The sequence below is a fragment of the Hibiscus syriacus genome, unplaced genomic scaffold, assembly GCF_006381635.1.
Source record: "Hibiscus syriacus cultivar Baekdansim isolate YM2019G1 unplaced genomic scaffold, ASM638163v2 tig00111754_pilon, whole genome shotgun sequence".
Lineage (NCBI taxonomy): Eukaryota > Viridiplantae > Streptophyta > Magnoliopsida > Malvales > Malvaceae > Hibiscus > Hibiscus syriacus.
In genome coordinates this window covers 917,711-940,954 of record NW_024063169.1, presented here as the reverse complement: position 1 = coordinate 940,954, position 23,244 = coordinate 917,711, and the positions used below count along the sequence as shown (strand labels likewise).

At 34.7% G+C, this 23,244-nt stretch overlaps 1 protein-coding gene across 1 annotated transcript in view; it reads right to left on the bottom strand.

Moving 5' to 3' along the window:
* LOC120169182 (probable disease resistance protein At1g58602) overlaps positions 1-23,244 on the bottom strand; it is a 28,382-nt gene that overhangs the window by 3,649 nt on the left and 1,489 nt on the right. Inside the window, exon 2 of the mRNA XM_039177394.1 lies at positions 166-1,138. Coding sequence (XP_039033325.1) covers positions 166-1,138 — 973 coding nt within the window. The remainder of the gene's footprint in view (positions 1-165; positions 1,139-23,244) is intronic.

The window sequence follows — 23,244 nt, the reverse complement described above, 5'->3', positions numbered from 1 at the left end:
AAATCCAAGTATAATATAGTTTTCCAAATAAATATTATTTAAAAAGAAATTGATTTGTTGTCAAAAATCTAATGAAACAGCCTAAAAAAAAGTTTAAGGTATATAGTAGAATGTTGCTATATGCATATATGATGGTTAATAACTTTGCAATGTACACATACGTACCTGTAGAATCTGATGGAGGAAACGCAATCTTTTCGAACAATTCCCAACTTTCTTCATCGTTCAAAATTGGCAACTCATACAAATAAACGCTTGCATCTGTTTGGGAAACTATCTCCTTGTTTCGAGAGGTGAGCAATATCTTACTATTGATATGGATGCCCCTTGCAACTGGAAACGCAGGTTTGAGGCGACCCCAAGCCTCGGTGCTCCAAACATCATCCAGTATTACCAAACATTTTTCTAGTTTCAACAAGTTAGACAACTTGTCTGCTAATTCTCCATTGTTTTTGTTCTTGTCATTTTCACCAAATTTTCCCAAACCAGATAGAATGTCTTCCCAAACTTTTCTAGTTTGGAATTGTTGAGAGACATATACAAAAGCTATGTGCTCGAAATGGCTTGTAACTCGGCTGTGATGATATAGTTTCTTGGCAAGAGTGGTCTTCCCCTGACCACCCATTCCCCATATGGAAACAATCCTGCATTGAGTTCCCTCGATAAGTTCTGAAACCAATTCCTTTATGCCATCATCGAGTCCAACAATGTTTTGATCAATAATATGAGGATAAGGCTGCCTTAACTCCCTCCTTACGATTGAAGAACTCGACCCATCTCCATCCCTTAATCCCTTCACGCCATACACTTGTAATAGTCGGACCAAGTCGAGGATTTTCTCAAAGATTTCCTCGATCTTTGAACGTGTTTCGTGGAGCGTCCATCCATCTTTCAAGAGGCAGGCGGATTTTTTGATGCAACCGGAAAGACCAGCCTTCTTTTTGGACCCAATCCTGAGAGCGAAATCCTCGATAACATCCTCGGCGTCATAGGCAAGCTCTCTGATTTCAGCAACCCAAAGACGAATCCTCTCGTCCTCATGTTGTTTAACATCGGCCGCCAGCAATGAGCTTTGCATCCACTTGAGCTCGGTTTGCAAACGGTCGACTTGCTTTTCCACGCCCCATAATAGTGAACTCTTTTTTTTTTTGGTTCTTTACTCAGAAATTTGTTTGAAATATTTGATTTCTTTACATTTGCAACGCTAATATCCCAGGCTATATAGTATTTCTTCAAAGTACTGCGCACGGAAAGTATGGATTCTAACACATTTGCTTTGTCTTTATCCATTCCTTGCAGCTTGTTCAAGCAAAGAACAAAAGGGGGGAGACGATGAAGTTTAAACCACGTATAAATATACACATGCATTGAAAATTAGTTTAATTTTAATATTTTATAATGATGGGCTAATACTTGAGGTAAACTACATATTTAGTCACTCCGTTATTTCTACAGTTTTATTTTGGTCACATAATCTTTTTTATTCAAAATCATACCTAAAGTTACGTTTTTGTTTCGTCTTGGTCACCCGCCATTAAAAATTAACATAGCTGCTAACATGACCATTTTTTATATAAAAAAATTCAATAATGACATAGTATTACCTTATGGTGACACACCAGCATCACCGTTATTTTTTTAATAGAATGTGACAAAAAACAAAACTAAAACGTAATTTAAGTATAATTTAAAAATAGTTAAATGATCAAAACAAAATCACAAAAATAATTAGGTGCTAAATATGTAATTTACCCTCATGATTAATGACAAAAGGGTTTTTCCCTATAATTTTATTAATTTAATCATTTTCATCTTTTTAAAATTTTATTACATTTGTTGTGGTTCTCAATTATTTTATAAAATTTGACTCAAACATGACCAAACAGTAATAAAGTATTTAGTTGACATCAATTATTTTATTTTTTATTTAATTAAAAATTATAAAAATATTATATCAATATTTCTGTAAAGATAATAGTTTTTTTTGAAGTGTTAGAAAATGACAACATAATTTTTTTTTGATAACATAGGACCTCCCAAGGTCAGGCTAAAGAACCCGACCCTACAAGGCAACCTCCAGAGGGGCTCAAAGAACAACCACTCTGTCGCCCCGCTTTTTTCTAGGATTCTCAGTCAGCACGGTTTGAACCTAGGACATGAGACCAGCTCATAATCCCAAGAGCCATTGCTTTGCCAACTGGGCCACACCTGCGGTGGTGAATGACAACATAATTGATGTCTTCTTATCAATACTATTATTGATCTATCATATTTTGGTTAATTTAACCCAAAAAAATTCAAGGATCAAAAGAAATATAATAAACGATTAAGAGCTAAAATGATTAAACTGATAAAATTAAAGAATAAAAGAAATTTTATCATATCTAAATTGCTGATACATCAAATATTAATCATAGATATGCCAAAAGCACCACACAGTTCAAAGTTTAAACTAAAATTCTTGCTTGTGCAACAGCATTAAGTGATTCCAATGACTTGAAAAATAGTTTAGATTCTTACCCCAATGATGAGGCAAGTGATTTTGAAAATGAAAAATACAAAGGCAAGAGAATATCAAAGAAAGTGAAGTAATCTAAGTCTTTTTCTTTAATCATTCCTTGCAGAAAGCTAAAGGAAATAACAAAATGGAAGGTTTTATCATAAAAGCAGAACGTATTAAGATTTTATCAAGCTTAAGCGTTTCTTTGTTGTGTTTGTATTGTTTTTATAAATAATTATCTGAAACATGAAATTAAAAAGGCTTAAAAATGTTGGTTTTTGGCAAATATCTCACATTGGTTTTGTATAAGGAGGAGGGGAAATTCTTTTGTTATAAATAGAGCCCTCCTCCTCCTTAGTTTAGCATCCCTCAAATATAAGATTTCTTCTATATTAAAGGCTATTTGTATTCTTTCTTTCTCTTTGTAATATTTCTTCTATTAGTGAAATATTATTTTAGTAGTGTTCGAGGAGGTAGGCATAATTTTGGCCTAACCTCATTAAATTTTGGTGTTCTCTTTATGTCTATTTAATAGCTATTGTCGGGTATAGTTGTTGTTAATTATTGTCCTATTAAAATTACTTGTCTTAGTAGTTCTATCTAAGGAAAGTGGGTTTTAAGAGGGACCATTGTGACCCCTCCTCTTTCCTGGGAATCTACCTTGGAGTGATTTTTAGTACAATCATTTTCACACTAGTCACCTAGATAATAGTTTAAAGGTGAATCTGTTATTGGTGGAAATTAATCCGAATTCCACAACAATTGGTATCAGCGCTCTTGGTTTATTTTATTATGCTCTGTGGTTGCGGCTTAGGCTGATCTTCCACATCAGAAAAAAATTTCCTTGGGATAATTGAAATTCCGCATTGGCAGCTATTAAATAGAATTTGTAGCAGAAATGACAGACGCTTCTTCATCTTCAATTTTGGCAAGAAATGTTGTGACAAATGTTAGATTTGCAGTGGAGATTTTTGATGGCACCGGTCATTTCGGCATGTGGCAAAGTGAGGTTCTAGATGCCCTATTTCAACAGGGTCTAGACATTGCTATTGAAAGAGAGAAACCAGATGATGTTGAGGAGAAAAAATGGAAGAGGATCAATATAATGGCATGTGGTACTATTCAATCGTGTCTTTCTAGAGAGCATAAGTATATATTTTCTAAGGAAACTTCTGCAAGTAAATTGTGGAAGGCACTCGAGGAGAAATTTTTGAAGAAAAGCGGTCAGAACAAACTCTACATGAAAAAGAGATTGTTTCGCTTCAACTATGTACCAGGTACCACTATGAATGATCACATTACTAGCTTTAATCAGCTGGTGACTGATATGATGAATATGGACGTAACTTTTGAAGACGAAGATCTGGCTCTAATTTTGATGGGATCACTTCCTGATGAGTTTGAGTATCTTGAAACTACTCTACTTCATGGTAAGGTTGATGTGTCTCTTAGTGAAGTAACTATTGCCTTGTATAGTTATGAATTGAGAAAGAAAGACAAACAAGAAAACACAAGTGTCGAAGCAGAAGCTCTTGTTGTTAGAGGCCGTTCGAAGAGTCAGAATAAAGGAAGGAGAGGGAGATCGAAGTCACAGTTCAGATTGAGCAAAGATGAATGTGCCTTTTGTCGAGAAAAAGGGCACTGGAAGAAAGAATGTCCCAGGCTAAAGAATAAAGCCAAACCCGAAAGGGGGAAGGATGTCTCAGAATCAAATGTGGTCGAGTATGATGATGCAGATTTAGATTTCGCATTCGCTGCTACGCCATCAACCAGCTGTTCCAGTTCATGGCTGTTAGATTTAGCTTGTAGCCACCATATGACCCCCAATAGAGAATGGTTATTTGATTTTAAAGAACTAAAAGGTGGAATTGTCTACACAGTAAATAATTCCCCTCTTGACACACTTGGTATTGGTTCAATTCGCTTGAGGAATCAGGATGGATCAATCAGAACCTTAACAGGTGTCTATTATGTACCAGATTTAATGAGAAATCTCATATATGTGGGAACCTTAGAGTCAAAAGGTTTAGAAGTGAGGACAAAAGATGGGATTATGAGGATTATCTCTGGTGCACTGGTGATAATGAAGGGAATCCGAAAAAGAAACAATGTGTATTACTTTCTGGGTAATACAATTGTTGGGACAACAGCAGTGGTAGCTTCTACTTATGAACAGGAGTCAGAAGCAACCAGATTATGGTATATGCGCTTGGGGTATGCTGGTGAAAAATCCTTGAAATTACTGATAGATCAAGGATTATTGAAGGGTGCTCGGGCTTGCAAATTAGCTTTTTGTGAGCATTGCATCAAAGGGAAGAAAACGAGGGTGAAATTTGGAACAACAATCCATGATACTAAAGGTATTTTGGATTATCTTCATTCAGATGTATGGGGGCCTTCCAAGACAACTTCATTGGGAGGAACACACTATTATGTCACCTTTGTTGATGATTTTTCCCGGAGAGTTTGGGTGTATACAATGAAGACAAAGGATGAGGTGCTAGGATTTTTCCTTAAATGGAAAAAGATGGTGGAGACTCAAACAGGTAGAAAAATCAAACGTCTCCGTACAGAAAATGGTGGAGAGTACAAAAATGATCTATTTCTAAAAGTCTATGAAGAAGAAGGTATTGTCAGGCACTTCACTGTCAGAAGTACACCACAACAGAATGGGGTGGCAGAGCGTATGAACCGAACATTAGTGGAGAAGGTTCGGTGTATGTTGTCTAATGCTGGGTTAGGCAAAGAATTTTGGGCTGAGGCCTTGGTCTATGCTTGTCACCTTTGTAACCGCTTACCATCGACTGCTATTGGTGGTAAACCACCATTAGAGAAATGGTTTGGAGTACCTGCTACAGATTATGATTCCTTACATGTGTTTGGTTCCACTGCATACTATCATGTTAAGGAGTCAAAACTGGATCCAAGAGAAAAGAATGCGATCTTTATGGGGATCACCTCTGGTGTGAAAGGCTATCGTCTTTGGTGTCCAGAAACAAAGAAAATAATCTTCAGCAGGGATGTTACCTTTGATGAATATACCATGTTGAGAAAGATGACTTCAAAAAAATTGGAGCAGACAGATGGAACTCCCAAACAGGTGGAGTTTAAAGGAAGCAGAAATGACCCAGCCAGTAAAGAAACTGATGTTGACTCTCCTATAGTAGAAGAAGAGTCAGATGAAGAAGAGGTTCAGACCCAAGAACCTCCACAACAACATGAATCAATTGCACTCAGAAAGGGAAAGAGGACCATTAGACAACCTGCTCGTTATGATGATATGGTCTCTTTTGCATCACCAATTGCAATCGATGACGTTCCTGTCACTTTTAATGAAGCAGTCCAAAGTTCATAACATAAAAACTGGAGGATCGCCATGAATGAAGAAATACAATCCCTTCAAAAGAATCAGACGTGGAAACTAGCTAGTCTTCCGAAGGGAAAGAAGGCAATTGGGTGCAAGTGGGTATATGCAAAGAAAGATGGATTTCCTAACAAGAATAACATATGCTACAAAACAAGATTGGTGGCTAAAGGCTACGCTCAAATGGAGGGAGTTGATTATAATGAAGTATTTTCTCCAGTTGTAAAACATTCCTCCATCAGAATTTTGTTGGCTTTGGTAGCACAGTTGGATTTGGAACTAGTTCAGATGGATGTAAAAACTGCATTTTTTACATGGAGACTTGGATGAGGAAATCTATATGACTCAGCCATATGGATTCAAAGTTGTTGAAAAATAAGAGATGGTGTGCAAATTAGAAAAATCGATATACAAATTGAAGTAATCTCCAAGGCAGTGGTACAAGCGATTTGACAAATTTATGATAGGGCAGAAGTACACAAGAAGCAAATATGATCATTGTGTGTATTTACGCAAGCTACAAGACGGATCCTATATATATCTTCTTCTTTATGTTGATGATATACTGATAGCTTCCAGGAGTCAGACAGAAATTGCGAAACTAAAGACTCAATTGAACAGGGAATTTGAGATGAAGGATCTTGGTGAAGCAAAGAAGATTCTAGGCATGGAGATATCAAGGGATAAGAAATTGAGGAGGCTTTGTTCATCTCAGAAAGAATATCTGAGGAAGGTACTAAAACGTTTTGGCATGAATGAGAAGTCAAAACCAGTTAGTACACCTCTTGCTCCTCATTTCAAGCTCGGTGCATCCATGTCACCTAAGGATGATGCAGAACGGGAATACATGTCAAAGGTTCCATATGCAAGTGCTGTTGGTAGCTTGATGTATGCAATGGTGTCTACGAGACCTGATATTTCACATGCAGTTGGGGTTGTGAGCAAGTATATGCATGATCCTGGAAAGGAGCATTGGCAAGCTGTGAAATGGATTCTGCGGTATATTCTGAACACCGTAGATGTTGGTTTGGTCTTTCAGCAGGACAAACAAGATGGTCAGTGTGTAGTTGGGTATTGTGATTCAGACTATGCAGGTGATTTGGACAAGCGTCGATCAACTACTGGTTATGTGTTTACTTTTGCAAAGACACCAGTCAGTTGGAAGTCCACCTTACAGTCAATAGTGGCTTTGTCTACTACAGAGGCAGAGTATATGGCAGTTACAGAGGCTGTGAATGAGGCAATTTGGCTTCAAGGGTTGCTTGGTGAATTGGGAATGGAACAAAAGCACATCAAAGTGCATTGTGACAGTCAGAGTGCTATTCATTTAGCAAAGAACTAGGTTTACCATGCAAGGACGAAGCACATCGATGTTCGATATCACTTTATACGAGAGATTCTAGAAGAAGGTGGAGTCATAATCCAGAAGATTCGGACCACTGAGAATCCTGCTGATATGTTGACAAAAGTGGTAATTGCGATCAAGTTTAAATATTTTTTAGACTTGGTCAATATTATTACAAATTGAAAGATGAATTTGTAGACACTACTGAAGATTGGATTTTTTGAAAGACGTGTGTGGAATTTGCCAAGGTGGAGATTTCTTGGTTTTTGGCAAATATCCCACATTGGTTTTTGTATAAGGAGGAGGGGAAATTCTTTTGTTATAAATAGAGCCCTCCTCCTCCTTAGTTTAGCATCCCTCAAATATAAGTCTTCTTCTATATTAAAGGCTATTTGTATTCTTTCTTTCTCTTTGTAATATTTCCTCTATTATTGAAATATTATTTTAGTAGTGTTCGAGGAGGTAGGCATAATTTTGGTCTAACCTCGTTAAATTTTGGTGTTCTCTTTATGTCTATTTAATAGCTATTGTCGGGTATAGTTGTTAATTATTGTCCTATTAAAATTACTTGTCTTGGTAGTTATGTATAAGGAAAGTGGATTTTAAGAGGGACCATTATGACCCCTCCTCTTTCCTGGGAATCTACCTTGGGGTGATTTTTAGTACAATCGTTTTCACACTAGTCACCTAGATAATAGTTTAAAGGTGAATATGTTATTGGTGGAAATTAACCCGAATTCCACAACAAAATATACAAAAGGCGCCTAATCTATACTAGTTTTTTCAATTCTGTGACAGTGCCTAATAATATGATAAGTTCTTTCTCGTTTTTTTTCCTTTCTAAATTGTAGAACACTCCATCCAATTAAAACACATGGTCTTCAAACCACTTTAATCCTTGCCAGTTCCCAAAGCTTTACAGAAATTCGGTTCGACCTGTGTTGCACAGCTGGTTTGGTTTTGGTAGGTGAGTCTCCCAACGGAGATTTTCTGCATACACAATGACTCGAACTCAAGACCTACTTAGGAGATATTAAGCTCCTTATCACTTAAACCAACTAAAATGTATGTTATATTGAACGACTAAAATTAAGTTGAAATGTTATATTGGCTGTCCAAAAAGAAAGCAAAGTCACGGCTCCCAGGCTTATGCTAATGGAGACATTTTGTCAGGAAATGATATGGCAGCACGAAGTGCTGCTTATTCAAGGATTTAGGTAGATGGAAATGCTGAAAAAGACTCCATGGTCTATCCTCCTTTCGAGTTTTCTACCGTTTCCCCTCCCTCAATTATTACCGAGGGTTCCCAAGGAGGTCCTTGGAGAATGAAAATTACTGAACTGGATGCAACTGAGGATGAGGAGGACTTTCCTCCGTGGGGTTTGGATTGCATATTAAATAATCGGTTACCACCATGAGAAAACACTAAGTAACTTCTTTAACCTCATTAAACTTTGCTTAATTATCTTTAGGAAATAACCTCCTGTTCTCCACCTCTTGTGATGAAGTTCTATTTTTTATTTTCGCATAAGGTATGTTTTGGTAGTATAGTACAGGTATTCTGAGGGGACTTCAAGCAGGCAGAATTTTCTATTTCTCTCAGCCAACAATGGCGGCACCGCCATTTCACGGTGGTTCATCTGTCGACTGGGGGGGCTGTTTAGTGTTTCCACTAATGTTAACGAAGGTTCTAGTGGTGGCGTTAACAAGATATCAATCGGTCCAACAGAGCTTGATTGCATGTGGACATACTAAACTTTGAGGAATTTCCCATTTATGGTGCTTGGAATTTTTTCGTCATTATCTCAAATCGTGTTGTCATTAGGCGCTGACATGGATAAGGACCCGCTGAGATTAATGTCAGCTTATGTTTCATTATCATGTTTGTAAGACAATTACCACTTTTATTATTAACTTAATTTTAGTTTTTACTTTGTTGCTTGCATGAAAGTGAATTATTTGGAGTTTAATTAGATTTTAAGTTCGAGATTTTATGTATTCAGAAAAGAGAAAATCGCCTCAGTGACAAAAAATGTCTTATAGTATACGATTTTAACCAATTTTTTTTGGATTTGCCAAAATGACCAACAAAATCGCAATGCGAAATAAAAATCGCAACGCGATCCCCAGAATCGCATATCAGTTTCAAGAATCGCAACGCGAATCTGGAAAATCGCAATGCGAATTTGTACTATCGCATTGCGATTTTCCAGAATCGCAACGCGAATATTAAAATCGCAACGCGAACATATAAATCGCAACGCGATTCTGACTATCGCAACGAGTACCCGTAAATCGCAACGACAATACGTAAAATCGCAACGCGTATCCGTAAATCACAATGAGAATACGTAAATCGCAACGCGATTCTGATTATCGCAATGAGAATACGTTAATCGCAATGCGTATCCGTAAATCGCAACGAGAATACGTAAAATCGCAACGCGTATCTGTAAATCGCAACGAGAATCTGTAAATCGCAACGATAATCCGTAAATCGCGACGAGAATCTGTAAATCGCAAAACTGAAATTTAGGGTATATAACTATGCAACAGCAGCAAATCATAAACTAAATCCCTAAATCGCAACTCATTCCATCTCCATCTATCACTCTCTCCGGCGACATCCGTTCCTATATCCAACGACATCCTTCCCCATCCGGCAACAGGTTTTAGTTTCGCAGCTCGTCTGTGTAGTAAATTAATTTACAACCATGAAATCATCTAATGTTGATCATGTTTGGATAGATTTGTGTTTTGGAGGGTCATGGGAGAATGTTCATGGTGTTTTACAATATATGCCTTTACCTATGAATCTTCAACTAAAACTGTCTTTACAAAAGTTAACTTATGAAACTCTAATGTTACGTGTTTCAAAGAAATTGAATTTAGAGCCCCTAAGTGGATTTAGGTTATCTTATCAGAGAAAAGGTAAGGTTTATTTGTTATCCGACAATGAAGATGTTGAACGATTCATTGCTTACATTAGAGTTTCGCAAGATGATGTTACATTGTATGTTGTTGAACCTAGAAGTAGTGAAGTTGGGTCAGTAGCGGGTAGTAATCAACTAAGTTCTTCAGCCCCAGTTTATGGTGCTCACAATGTACAACGTTGTTATCAACCTCAAAATTTAATGGTTCCACCACAATTTCATGACCAAGAAATTTTTGTTTCACCACATTTCCAATACCAAACACAATCTCAAAACCTACAACCTTTCCCTAATCCAAATCCCAATCAACTTTCAGCACCAAATTTAGGTTTTCGTATTGACCAGTTAGATGATGATGAGCCAACAAAAAAAATTGTGAGTATTAGTCAGTATTCGAAATTTGATCTTGGTCAATACCCGGACTTTGATCTTGGTCAATACTCGGATTTTGATGATGTTTCAGAAGAAGAATCAAACCCGGCGTGTAATGATTTGATATTGGTCAATACCCGAATTTTGATGATGAAACAGGCGTTGCCGAAGAAGATGTTGTTGATGATAATGAGCAGGAAGTTACGAATGTGAATGAACATGTTGAACATCCATTCTGTAATTCATATAACCCTGAAGAAGAAACAGAAGGAGAAGAATTCCCCGAAGAAGAGAAAAAGAAGAAAATGCCACGGGAGTATAACTGGAATATGCCAGAATTACTTCAGATACAGGAAGAAGAGTTGGTAAATAACGCAATTGATTGTTACACAAAAGTTATTCGTATCAAGAAAGATGATTGTTTTGATACAAAGGAAGACTTGAAGATAGCTTTGTATACGAAATGTGTGGAGGATGGCTATCAACTAAAAGTTAACAAATCAAGCAAAGATCGTTTCGAAACAAGGTGTATGATTGACAAAAACTGTACGTGGCGTATGATTGCAAAGAGGATAAAAGATTGTGAAGTGTTTCAAGTTAGGACTTTTATTGATAAACATACATGTTCAAGAACCCAAGTTTTTCCTAACCATAGACAGGCAAACAAAAAGGTGTTGGGTGGTTTTCTGGCTGAGTTAATGTTTTTGAATGGCAGAGTATATCGGGGACATGAAATTATGACTGACATGAATGCTCGGTTCAAGATTAGTATCTCATATTCTCAAGCTTGGAGAGCCAAATTTGGAATTGTTGAGGGGGTCGTCAGAAGCATCGTTTGCCCAACTGCCGGCTTATTGTCACAATTTAAAGCTGAAAAATCCTGGGTCGGTAACTCATATCAAAACAGATAGAGATGGACGCTTTGAGTTGCTGTTTATCTCCATTGGTGTTGCGGTTAGTAAATCAATATAATTTTGTTAACTGATTTTTGTTAGTTACATGCATTTCACATTTAAATGATTATATTTCTTGTGTATATTATTTTGTAGATTCGTTCGTTTATTACTTGCATGCGTCCAGTTATTATAGTTGACGGAGCACATTTGAAAGGTCGATACCTTGGAGTAAACTTAGTAGCAGTAGCCATGGATGCTAACAATGGGATATTGCCAATAGCTTACGGGGTTGGAAAATCTGAAACCTCTGATTCATGGACATGGTTTGTGGGGCATCTTAGGGATTGCATATGTCCTATTAGCAATCTGACAATCATATCCGATAGGGCAAACTCAATTGACAACGCTGTTAGAAGGTGCTTCCCAGATGCTTTTCATGGACTTTGTGGTGTTCATTTGTATAGAAATCTAAAATCAAGGTCTGATGGTATAAAAAAGCACAAATGGACATACTGGAAGGCTGTAAAAGCTTATCGGGAAGTGGATTTCAATAAGCATATAAACTGTTTAAGACGTGTTTTGCCTCAGTGTGCTCAAACACTAGAAGACGTCGGGTTTGAAAGATGGTCAAGAGTACATCAACTTGGTGCAAGATATGGTTTCATGACGTCTAATAGTGCAGAATCAATCAACGCTCTAAGTCGTCATTCCCGAAAATTACCCATTACTATGTTAATGGAGTTTTTTCGAGCCTCTATTCAACAGTGGTACTACAAGAAAAGAAACCATGCAGGTATTATTTCTTTGAATTCGTAACTTATCATATATTTTACTAAGTATTATTTATTTAAATTTACAGGAACATTGGAACATCGTGTTACACCATGGACTGAAAAAAGATAACGAAACGTGTTGTGAAGTCAACGTCATGGAGAGTTGAACCATGTTCAAACACTTTGTTTCAAGTACTGGATAATAACTTAAATGGGTTGGTCGATCTAAATGCAAAGACGTGTAGTTGTATGAAATGGCAAACATCTGGTTATCCGTGTGGCCATGTTATAAAAGTTGCTCTTCATCTAAACCAAGATGATTCAAGCGCATACGCTATGGATTGCTACACTACAGAAGTTTATCGACAGACTTATGCCGAGATTGTCTACCCTATTCCACATCCTTCTGAGTGGGACATACCAGATGACTTACAAACAGTTTTGCCACCAGCCATGGACAGAAGGCTACCTGGCCGACCAAAAAGTCACGATCGTATACCGTCTAAGGGTGAAGAGAAGAAGAGATCGACATGTAGTCGGTGCAAGGAAAGTGGTCATACAAGGTTGACATGTGGATCACCAGTGCCATCACAATCATCTTTTCCTCTACCAAAATATGGATCCTCATCAAAATCCAAAGCTCATGTGGTGTCAAGCAAAAGACAATCATCTTTAAAATCCCAATCACAACTGGCTTCACCTTTTGGGACTCTTAACTTAGGTGATTTTTAAATGCAAACGTTGTATTATGTGGATTTTATGTGTGAACTTTTAACATTTTCAGGTGAATTAATGACTCAGGCCAACCATTTTGACTTAACCAACTCTTACTTGTTATTCAGTTGTTATCACTTATTAGGCATTCATTTGACTATCGCAACACGGAAATAACGTTCGCGATCATCTTAATGACTACCGCAACGCGGAAATTACAATCGCAACGAGAGAATCGCAATGCGAAATTAAAATTGCAACGTGAAAATCGCAACGCAAATATGAATATCGCAACGCGGAAATTACTATCGCAATGCGAAATGAAAATCGCAACGATAGAATCGCAATGCGAAATGAAAATCGCAACGAGAGAATCGCAATGCGAAATGAAAATCGCAATGTGAAAATCGCAACGCGAATATGAATATCGCAACGCGGAAATTACTATCGCAATGCGAAATGAATGTCGTTGCGATTTTCATTTCGCATTGCGATTCTCTTGTTGCGATTTTTATTTAGCATTGCGATAGTCATTTTTGCCTTCAACATAATGCAGATTGAAATCAACAAAATCAACCATTACATTTCAATCAATTAAACAAGCACAAATAAGAATTATGTTCACATCAATTAAACAAATCAACTTTTACAAATCATCTTTTACAAATCAATTAAACAATCAAAAAATAAGCAATAATTCTTATTTCCTCATCTATTATTAAATCAACTTTTGCAGCCATACATCATTTTCACGCAGCTCACTTCTGAGATTAACCTGCAGAAACCAAACATTTGCTCAAACAACACTTTCTACACATCTAAAACCTACAAACAGCAAATTATTGAATTCTAGGTACTTAACCAACCATTTTCAAACCAAAAGCCTATAAACTTACCAATTGTTTATGGACATTTTTATAACGCGGATGTAGGTAGGCAGCGTCTCATATATATCGATCTAGCCATATAATGCCGAAACCACAAGCCTACTGCAGCTCTATCTCTGTCGGAGGGAGGTAGATACTTTATACTTCCTGTCGTCAAACGCTCCAACGCCAAGCATACGAGAGGACCACAATCCCCTCTGGCTCCTTCCGTTTGTTGTGGCGCGGTCTCGTCTCTGGTAACTGTAATATTGAGCTTCTTTGGCTTCTTGTTTCCAGAACGAGTCCAATAATCTATCGCATCCAAGAATTTAGCCAAATGAGAGCTCCATCCCTTAATAATATCTCTTAAATCAACCAATGATATGTAATTTATCATGCTGTCATATACTATTGTCTTAAGGGATGGGAGCTGAAGCTCGACGAGAAGCCAATGTTTACGTTCCAAAACAGGGATAAACACCTGCAATCATAAGTAATAATTCATTCATTTGCGCACTTATTTATGAATACCTTTAAACTCAATCTAAAATAAATACTAACCTTATCGACCTCCCACCATGCAGGATAAAGTTTAGCTTGTCCATTGCCCAACGCAAATGATTCATCTCGTTGATTCTTCAAGTGAACGGCGTTAAAAGACGTCGGCATAATTGTTTATCGTGTATTTTTTGTATTTGTCTTAAGTTTCCTAATTATTAGAAGACGTGTCATCCACGCATCGATATGCTGTTTTACAAAAAAAGACATATATTAGTGACTTAAATAAATTTAAAAAAAATTAATCAAATTGAAATATAAGAAAAATATAAGAATTACCCCCCATCGAAATAGCCATTGTCTTCGACCCCTAATAATACGCCCCACCAAGACCGATCAAGCAATAAATAGATATCATCGGTGAGCTTGCATATGTCAGTGAAACACCCCTGGCTCCGCTCATGTAGATAAAAATCAACTGCGGTCTTAGCCCAATGGGTGTTATCCAGAATTGTGTCTGGTAGTTCTCTAATCTCCTCTTCAGATACCGGAATGGTACTGGCTGGTAACTTATACGAGAGCCAACTCGAATCCATCATGTCCGGCACGTCAGAGGGTTTCTCAAGAATCTTACATATGACGCCATGTGAATCGGGCTCTTGAATGGTGGGAGGGACCTCTTCAATGATGACAGTGTCCTCTTGAACGGTGGAAGGGGACTCTCGAGGAATGATAGGGGCCTCTTCAACGATAGGAGTGGACTCTTGAGGGATGACAGGCGAGTCGGGCTTCTTCTTGCGGTGTCTTCACACGATTGGGGTGTACGGAGACTTAATAGCACGTGCACACCGTCTGATGCGTGAACTCCGTCGTGCAAGCAAAACCCGACATAAAGCATCCACCTTATCGGGCCGCTAAATAATTAAATACAAAAATCAGTAAATAAACAAACATGATATTTAAACAGTGAAAACAAAGACAAATATGTTTCAAACTTGCATTGTATTCACCCAAGTCATTATTCTATCATAGTTCACAAAATGCATCAGACAACAAAGACAAATATGTTTCAAACTTGCAACACTGTCAAGTTAGTATTTGTCTTTGTCTTTTGGTTGAAGTAATGCAATCCATTCAAGTTTCAATTTGTAGAAGAATAAATAGTTTACTTTCGCAACACGAAACTTAAAATCGCAACATGAAAAATGACTATCGCAACACGAAATGAAAATCGCAACGAGAGAATCGTAACGCGAAATGAAAATCGCAACGAGAGAATCGCAACGAGAAATGAAAATCGCAACGCGAAATGAAAATCGCAACGCGAAACCAAAATCGCAACGCGATTATAGTTTCGCGTTGCGATTTTGGTTTTGCATTGCGATTTTGGTTTCGCATTGCGATTTTCATTTCGCGTTGCGATTTTAAGTTTCGTGTTGCGAAAGTAAACTATTTCTTCTTATGCAAATTGAAACTTGAATGGATTACATTACTTCAACCAAAAGACAGAACAAAGACAAATACTAACTTCAAAGTATTAAAGAATACACAGTTTAGCAGAATTGGCAGCAACCGAACAAATTTACTTTCAACCAAAAGACAAAACAAAGACAAATACTATTTCACAGTGTTAAAGAATACACAGTTTAGCAGAATTGGCAGCAACCGAATAAATTTACTAAGCAATCTAAGTGAAATGGTTAATCTAAGTGAAATTACGAGTAAATTTATCATCAAGTTAAATATGGAAAATCTTAAACTTACCTCGTTGCGTAGAGTATGAACCTCATTCTGCAACGATACTACCATCTCACGTAGAGCGGCAACCTCACCACGTAAAGTAGACACCTCCACACGCCATGCACCATCATTATCGCGTAGAGTACCGATCTCCTCACGCAAGGCATTGACCTCATCACGTAACTCCCTTGACTCATCCCGTGGAGGTGGAGGTGGAGAACAGGGAGATAGAAGTCGTGGCATCTTTGTCGGTCGCCTATCATGAGTTGATGGTGGAGAAGAGGCTTGATGATGTGACGGGATAGGTGATGGCTCTCGTTCTAGAGGTGTATAGTCGGGTCGATCAGGTGATGGCTCTGGGTGAGGTGATGGCTCTCGAAGTGGAGGAAGTGGATGCTGCTCATCATCCGTGCCATCAAAAAACGCTGACTAGCTTGCCACCAATCAGTGGCAAGCTCATCCTCCGTGGGTGTCAGTCTTTGTAATGGAGTGTTGGCCTCCTAACAATATAAAAACTCAAACAAAATTAAACGTCTACTATTAATAACTTGTTTATATATGAAAGTATTTGTGTTAATTTACATTATTTATTGTCGCATATGGTATTAAGTCTTCCCAATCCAACAGACGTTTCCTCTTCCAGGAAATAGCCCTAGGAATATCATCTGAAGTTTTTAATGCATATGTCCGCATGCTGGGGAAAGCCTCGAATATCCAAATCTACAAACAATATAATAACAAACATTAGTAATTGTTAAATAATTAATTATAATTTTGGAAACATTATACAAAATTCTTACCTTAAAGGCCCAAACAAAGCCTAACAAAGTGTATTTCGACCCGTCGCCACGCAAACTTTTGCGGTCATCAAAGGCAGTAGACAACTTAGTCCAGGTAGCTTTCCATATATACGAACCCCACGGAAACAGATTCCATGCATTTAGGTCCTCTACCAATAATATTAGCTCCTGAGGAATTGGTTGTCTGGTCTCTCTGCCTAAAAAGCCGGCATACAAAAGTACTAGAAGGCACTCTCGGACAACATCGACGTCATCCATCCGAGTAAAACCATCTTTCTTATTAAACAATTTCTTCAGGTCGTCCACGTGTAAGTCCGGCTTCTCCATTGACTCATTAGGAAAAACCCGGGATAACCATGATGGGCGGGCGATATGACGAGTGTACCAGCCTACATCATCGTGTCCGAATCGTAGACCAGTGATTAAGCAGAACTCCTTCCGCCCAAAACAAGTATACGCCGGTGGAAAATGAAACCATATCTCTTCCTCACCACGTTGTATACTGTCGGGTAGATCGCTAGTCATGGTCTGAAGCCACAAATGGGTCAAATTAGCATCTCCACCCTGATGTTGTACTCTCAGTCATGGCCCGAAGCAGGTTTCCTCAAACAATTTTCTTTGTGCAGGTGAAAGCTTCGAAGCAATTGTAGTGGCTAGGCTAACTTTATTCCTTAATGTCAATGAAGCCGAAAAAAATTTCTACAAAAACAATAAACATACCAAATTAGATATACCAAAAACTACACTGTGAAGATATACCAAAAACAATAAACATAAAGAGTAGTAGTTTATTCTTGAAACTAAAATTTGCAACACTGTTCTGTCTTTTGGTTGAAATGAAAATCGCAACGAGAGAATGACTATCGCAACGCGGAAATGAAAATTGCAACGCGGAAATGAAAATCGCAACGCGAAATGAAAATCGCAATGCGATTTTGGTTTCGCGTTGCGATTTTCATTTCTCTCGTTGCGATAGTCATTTTCGCGTTGAGATTCTCTCGTTGCGATTTTCATTTCTCTCATTGCGATTCTTCTGCAAATTTAAACTTTAATGGATTGCATTACTTCAACCAAAAGACAAAACAAAGACAAATACTAACTTCACATGGTTAAGGACTAAACAGTTTAGCAGTATTGGCAGCAATCGATTAAATTTAATAAGAAATCTAAGTGAAATGGTTAATCTATTATTGAAATTACCAGTAAACTTATCATAAATTTCAATATGAAAAACCTAAAATAATGCAAAAATTTCAAATTAAAAATAATTAAAAAAACTAACCTTCGGAGGTTTATTTTCTATTTCTGAATGATTGTGAGGGATTTCTGACCGTGAATGGTTGTGAGGGATTTCGCCGGAGATGGGGACGGAAATCTTCGGAGATGGGGACGGATTTCGCAGTAGAGAGTGGGAGAGATGGAGATGGGACTGAGTTGTGATTTTAGGTTTTAGGTTATGAGTTACGATTACGGGATATACTGTGGACGGTTCAGTGTTCCGATAATTAATATTCGTGTTTGGAATTTGAAAATAAAATACGCGTAACGATTCTAATGGCGCTTTAAAAATCACGTTGCGATTTACGGATACGCGTTACGATTTTTCGTATTGTCGTTGCGATTTACGAATACGCGTTGCGATATTCAGAATCGTGTTGCGATTTACTTATTCTCGTTGCGATTTACGGATACGCGTTGCGATTTTACGTATTGTCGTTGCGATTTACGGATACGCGTTGCGATTTTTACGGGTACTCGTTGCGATAGTCAGAATCGCGTTGCGATTTATATGTTCGCGTTGCGATTTTAATATTCGCGTTGCGATTCTGGAAAATCGCAATGCGATAGTACAAATTCGCATTGCGATTTTCCAAATTCGCGTTGCGATTCTTGAAACTGATATGTGATTCTGGGGATCGCGTTGCGATTTTTATTTCGCATTGCGATTTTGTTGGTCATTTTGGCAAATCCAAAAAAAGTTGGTTAAAATCGTATATTATAAGGCATTTTTGGTCACTGAGGCGATTTTCTCTTCAGAAAATCTTTACTAGAATACTCAAATTAGGTGTGCAATACGAGTCTGCATAATTAAACATTACAATAATAATAATAAAAGTGATGTGATGTGATCATGAATTCGAAAATATATTTGATAAAGTTGTTAGCAGTTGAGGTTAATTTTGACGAAGTTTTTTTTTGTAATTTTTGAATAAAATTATATAAAAATAAAAATGTAGGGGTTTAAAATAAGAATTTTTAAAAATTAGTCTTTTTAGTGAAAATGGTGGGTTTTAAAGAATTAAATTTTGGTGTTTGAATTATAAGTATAATCTAAAATTTTAAAAGGCCATAATTTTATGTTCGAATGTTTGATTGAGGTGATGATTATAGCATAATATCTGTTCAGAATTTTTGTAACCACTAACAACACATACATTATATAAACGTAACTACTCGAGTCTAAAATCTGAGATAGCTCAATGAGTAATATTATATTTTACTGATTGTAGATGTATAAATACAAATCCATTCATAAATTAAAGTTTTAAATTTGTAAACTGACCTTATATTATTTTAAAATCTATTTTTCATATTTTAATTTTGTAACATTGAGTTTTTGTCTTTTTATTTAAGAATATTGGTCCTTTATTTTAACTGTTAATTGCTAACTTAATAATTATAGAAAATAAAATATTTTTTATTCTTTTACGCTTACTGATTTATCAAATTGATCTTTAACTATAAATGTAAATGGTTAAAAAAATTATGTTGTTAATTAATAATATTTTTATTTTTAAAAATTGATAATTAAATTGGTAAAAAATATAAAAATGAGAGACTAAAAGTTATTTTATATTTTTATAATATAAAATCAATCACTAATATTAAAATTAAATAAATTGGATTAAAAAATCCAAACAAAAATAATACAATTAATATTATAAAATTATAATATAAAAATTAGATTTTAGATTTTAAAATAATTCAAAGGCCCTAACTTTTTAAACCTAAAGCAAACACTACTACCGACAGAAAGGGATATGCATATCTAAAAGCATTAAATGGGCTGTTGAATTAGGTATGGGAGTCTCATGTTAGAGTTTTATTGTTATTTTTATATTACTTTGATAATTTCTCTTAATTTATATATTTATACAAAATTTAATATATTTATCATAATTAAAACATTATACTAAATTTATCTAAAATTAATATTAAACTTGTTTAATCAAACGATTAACTCAATTCTTTCCTTTTTTATAATGATTAACTCAATTCTTAAATAAATTTAATTACAATAATATTCACGTACAATAACATCTTATTTATTTTATTTTGACATGGACCGTGCAAGTTAAAATTTTTAAACTCGATTGTTAAAAATAAAAATTCAAACTCAAACCTATAAAGTAAGTGTTATCTTCTTTAGAGGTTTTGAGTTTGAGCATATGCATCTATAGAGTGTATATTGTTAATAATTAATGAATATTCTAATCATATACTGTTTCGTAATACTCAAACTAATCAAAATATAAAAAATTCAAACTCGACAATAAACCTCCTTAATATTATCTTTTTAGATTTAAACACTTGATAAAATATTATCTTTTTATATAAGACTATTTTATCCTCCTTAATATTTGATCTTTGCTCCGTCCCTTATATTTATTATATTTTTTTAAAAAAAAGGAAAATATTTTTTTGGATTAAGCAAAATAATTTTATAGTGTAATATATATTCTAAGTATTTTCAATCATTTGACAATGAACGATCAATACCCTTGTAGTCTCTGGTGATCGAATTCATGACTTCTAAAAAAAACAACAATTTCTTTATACAGAGTTCTTAATATATTTGGTACATGTCGGCAATGATATGCGGGTCAAAAAAGAAATAAGCTAGCGTTTCTTTGTCAGTAACTATATTCATATGTAAAGTTTAATAGTAATAAATAGCACTTGCTATACTTGTGGTACAAAATTAATATATATGTACGTATAAAAAGATTGAGTTTCTCCAAGACCAAGATTGTCTATGACAGATATACCACTGCCAATATATTCAATCCTGTCTTACACACTTTTGAGATTGGAGACAAAATAGAAACATATCAAGAGTTAGATGACTAAACATACAATTTATCCTTTATATAATTATATATTTAATTAGAAGTTGGATGATTAAACATATGATTAATCCTTAGCTCTCAAAATTTTGATAAATTGGCAGATATAAATTAAATTTTAATTTTTAAAACTAAATAGTTAATCAATTTATTTTTAAGTTAAATAAATTATTCATTCAATGTTCTATAAGTATTATAAATAAATTATTATTTTTTTATACAAAAGATGATAAGGATGAATTGCCACTACTTAAGATTGTAAATCTATTAGATATCTCATCAAATTTTAAAATCTATAATTATTATCACCATTGTTTTTACCAACAAAATAGTAAATAGTTTTATTCATCAAGGACAGTGTATCCCACATCTACTTTTGTTAGGGTACTAGACAAAGCCCCTTTTTTTTCATTGAGCAATTGCAAGTCAGTTGGCATCTTGGACTGAGTTTAATTGAAAATAATTATATACAGTTGTGAGATATAGATATAAATTTATCTTAAATGTCATAACATTTGGTAAAATAAATATATTTTTGATGAAATAAATTAATTATTTGGGATGAGTCTAGAGTGAACGACATACAATGATGTGCACCATTAATGATGTGCACCGATATACACCACTAATATAAAAATATAGTAAAATTTATAAATGGTCATTAAATTTATTAAAATTATTCAATTTTTTATTGAATATTTAAAAGTTATAAAATAGATATTAAATTTCGGATTTTATTAAAAAAATAGATAGCTACCATGAAATATTGTTAAGGAGTGACATGTTATGTTAAATTAGTAGGAAATATCTTATTTGGTCCCTCAATTATAACAAAAATTTTGTTTTTGATATTTTTTGAATATTATTAAGTAATAATTTCCAAAAGAAATTAGAAAATTTATATATTTTTAAAATATATGAAAATAATTTATTTTTAAAATTAAAAATTATAATTTTTTGAAATTTTTATGTTCATCAAATTATTTTATAACTAATTATTTATTAATCGTGATTGCATTTATAAAATAAAAAAATTTATAATTTTTGAGATCCAAAAAATTGAATTATCAAACAATGTAATTGTTTTTTATTAAACGATGTGATTCAAGCACTTGACTTTTGTTTAAGAAGTTTAAACACAATTTAAAAAATACATTCAAAAAATTATAGTATCACATTTATAGTATCACATTAATAAGAAAAATAAATCCAAACATAATTAAGAATAATTGAAACAATCCTTAACTTTTAATAATGTATCAAGTAATTTATATGATATAAATTCAATATTTATAATATGCCACTAAAAATAATATTTAATTTATTTATATCCATTTTATTTTCAATTCAATGAACATAATAAAAATTATTTTAATTAAAATTAATAGTAAAACAAAATTTTAGTTACAATTAAAGGGTCAAATTTTCTATTAATTTAACATACTATATCACATCTTTAATGATAGATTATGGTGTTGTGGTATTTTTTAATAAAATATAAAGTTTAATGTCTATTGATATCTAAAAAGATCATTTTGATATAATTTAATGTCAATTTATGAATTTTACCTTATAAAATTAGTGGTGAACATCAATGTTTGACATACATTCTAGAATTTTTTGACCATTTGATACTTATTGAGTCGAATCAATCCATCAATGAATATAATTAAGAGAGATGAATTGTCAATAGAAAAATATGAAAGTTTTTACTAGAATTAAAAAACGACAAAAGGTATTCAGAGTGGTTCAACTTTCTTACTGAAATCTATATTCACTATTCTTAGTTTCCGCACTAAGAATTTTAACAAACTCGTTAATTTGTTTTTTACAGTTTAGGACAATGTGTAACCTTACAATCCACTTAAGATTTATATTCAAAATCTTAAGTGTACAACTCTTCCCAAAAAGAAATACAAATAAACAGATTCTTTTTAGATCATAATGAGATAGTTTGTTTGCACAATCGAGGCTCTCCGTTAAAAAGAATTAAAATGAAAACAATTAGTATTAAGTGAAAGAAAGATGAAATTGAATACAAATTGACATTTTTTAACTATTTGATTGTTTGGAATAGTTTCCTTTTCGTTCTTCGGCTACTTCAAGACTCATTTTATATGTTCTCATTGGCTTATAACCGTTTGAAGTTGTTGGAGGGAGTTTGGAGCCGTTTGAAGCATAAAATTCTCGTATTTAAAGTTACATGCACAAGAAATTTCGAAACTCTTAAAATGAAAATATAAATCTTAGATCGTTGAAATCCTCAAGTTTCAAAACTCTAGTGAAATTATTGAAACTTTTTAAAATTTGTGTAAA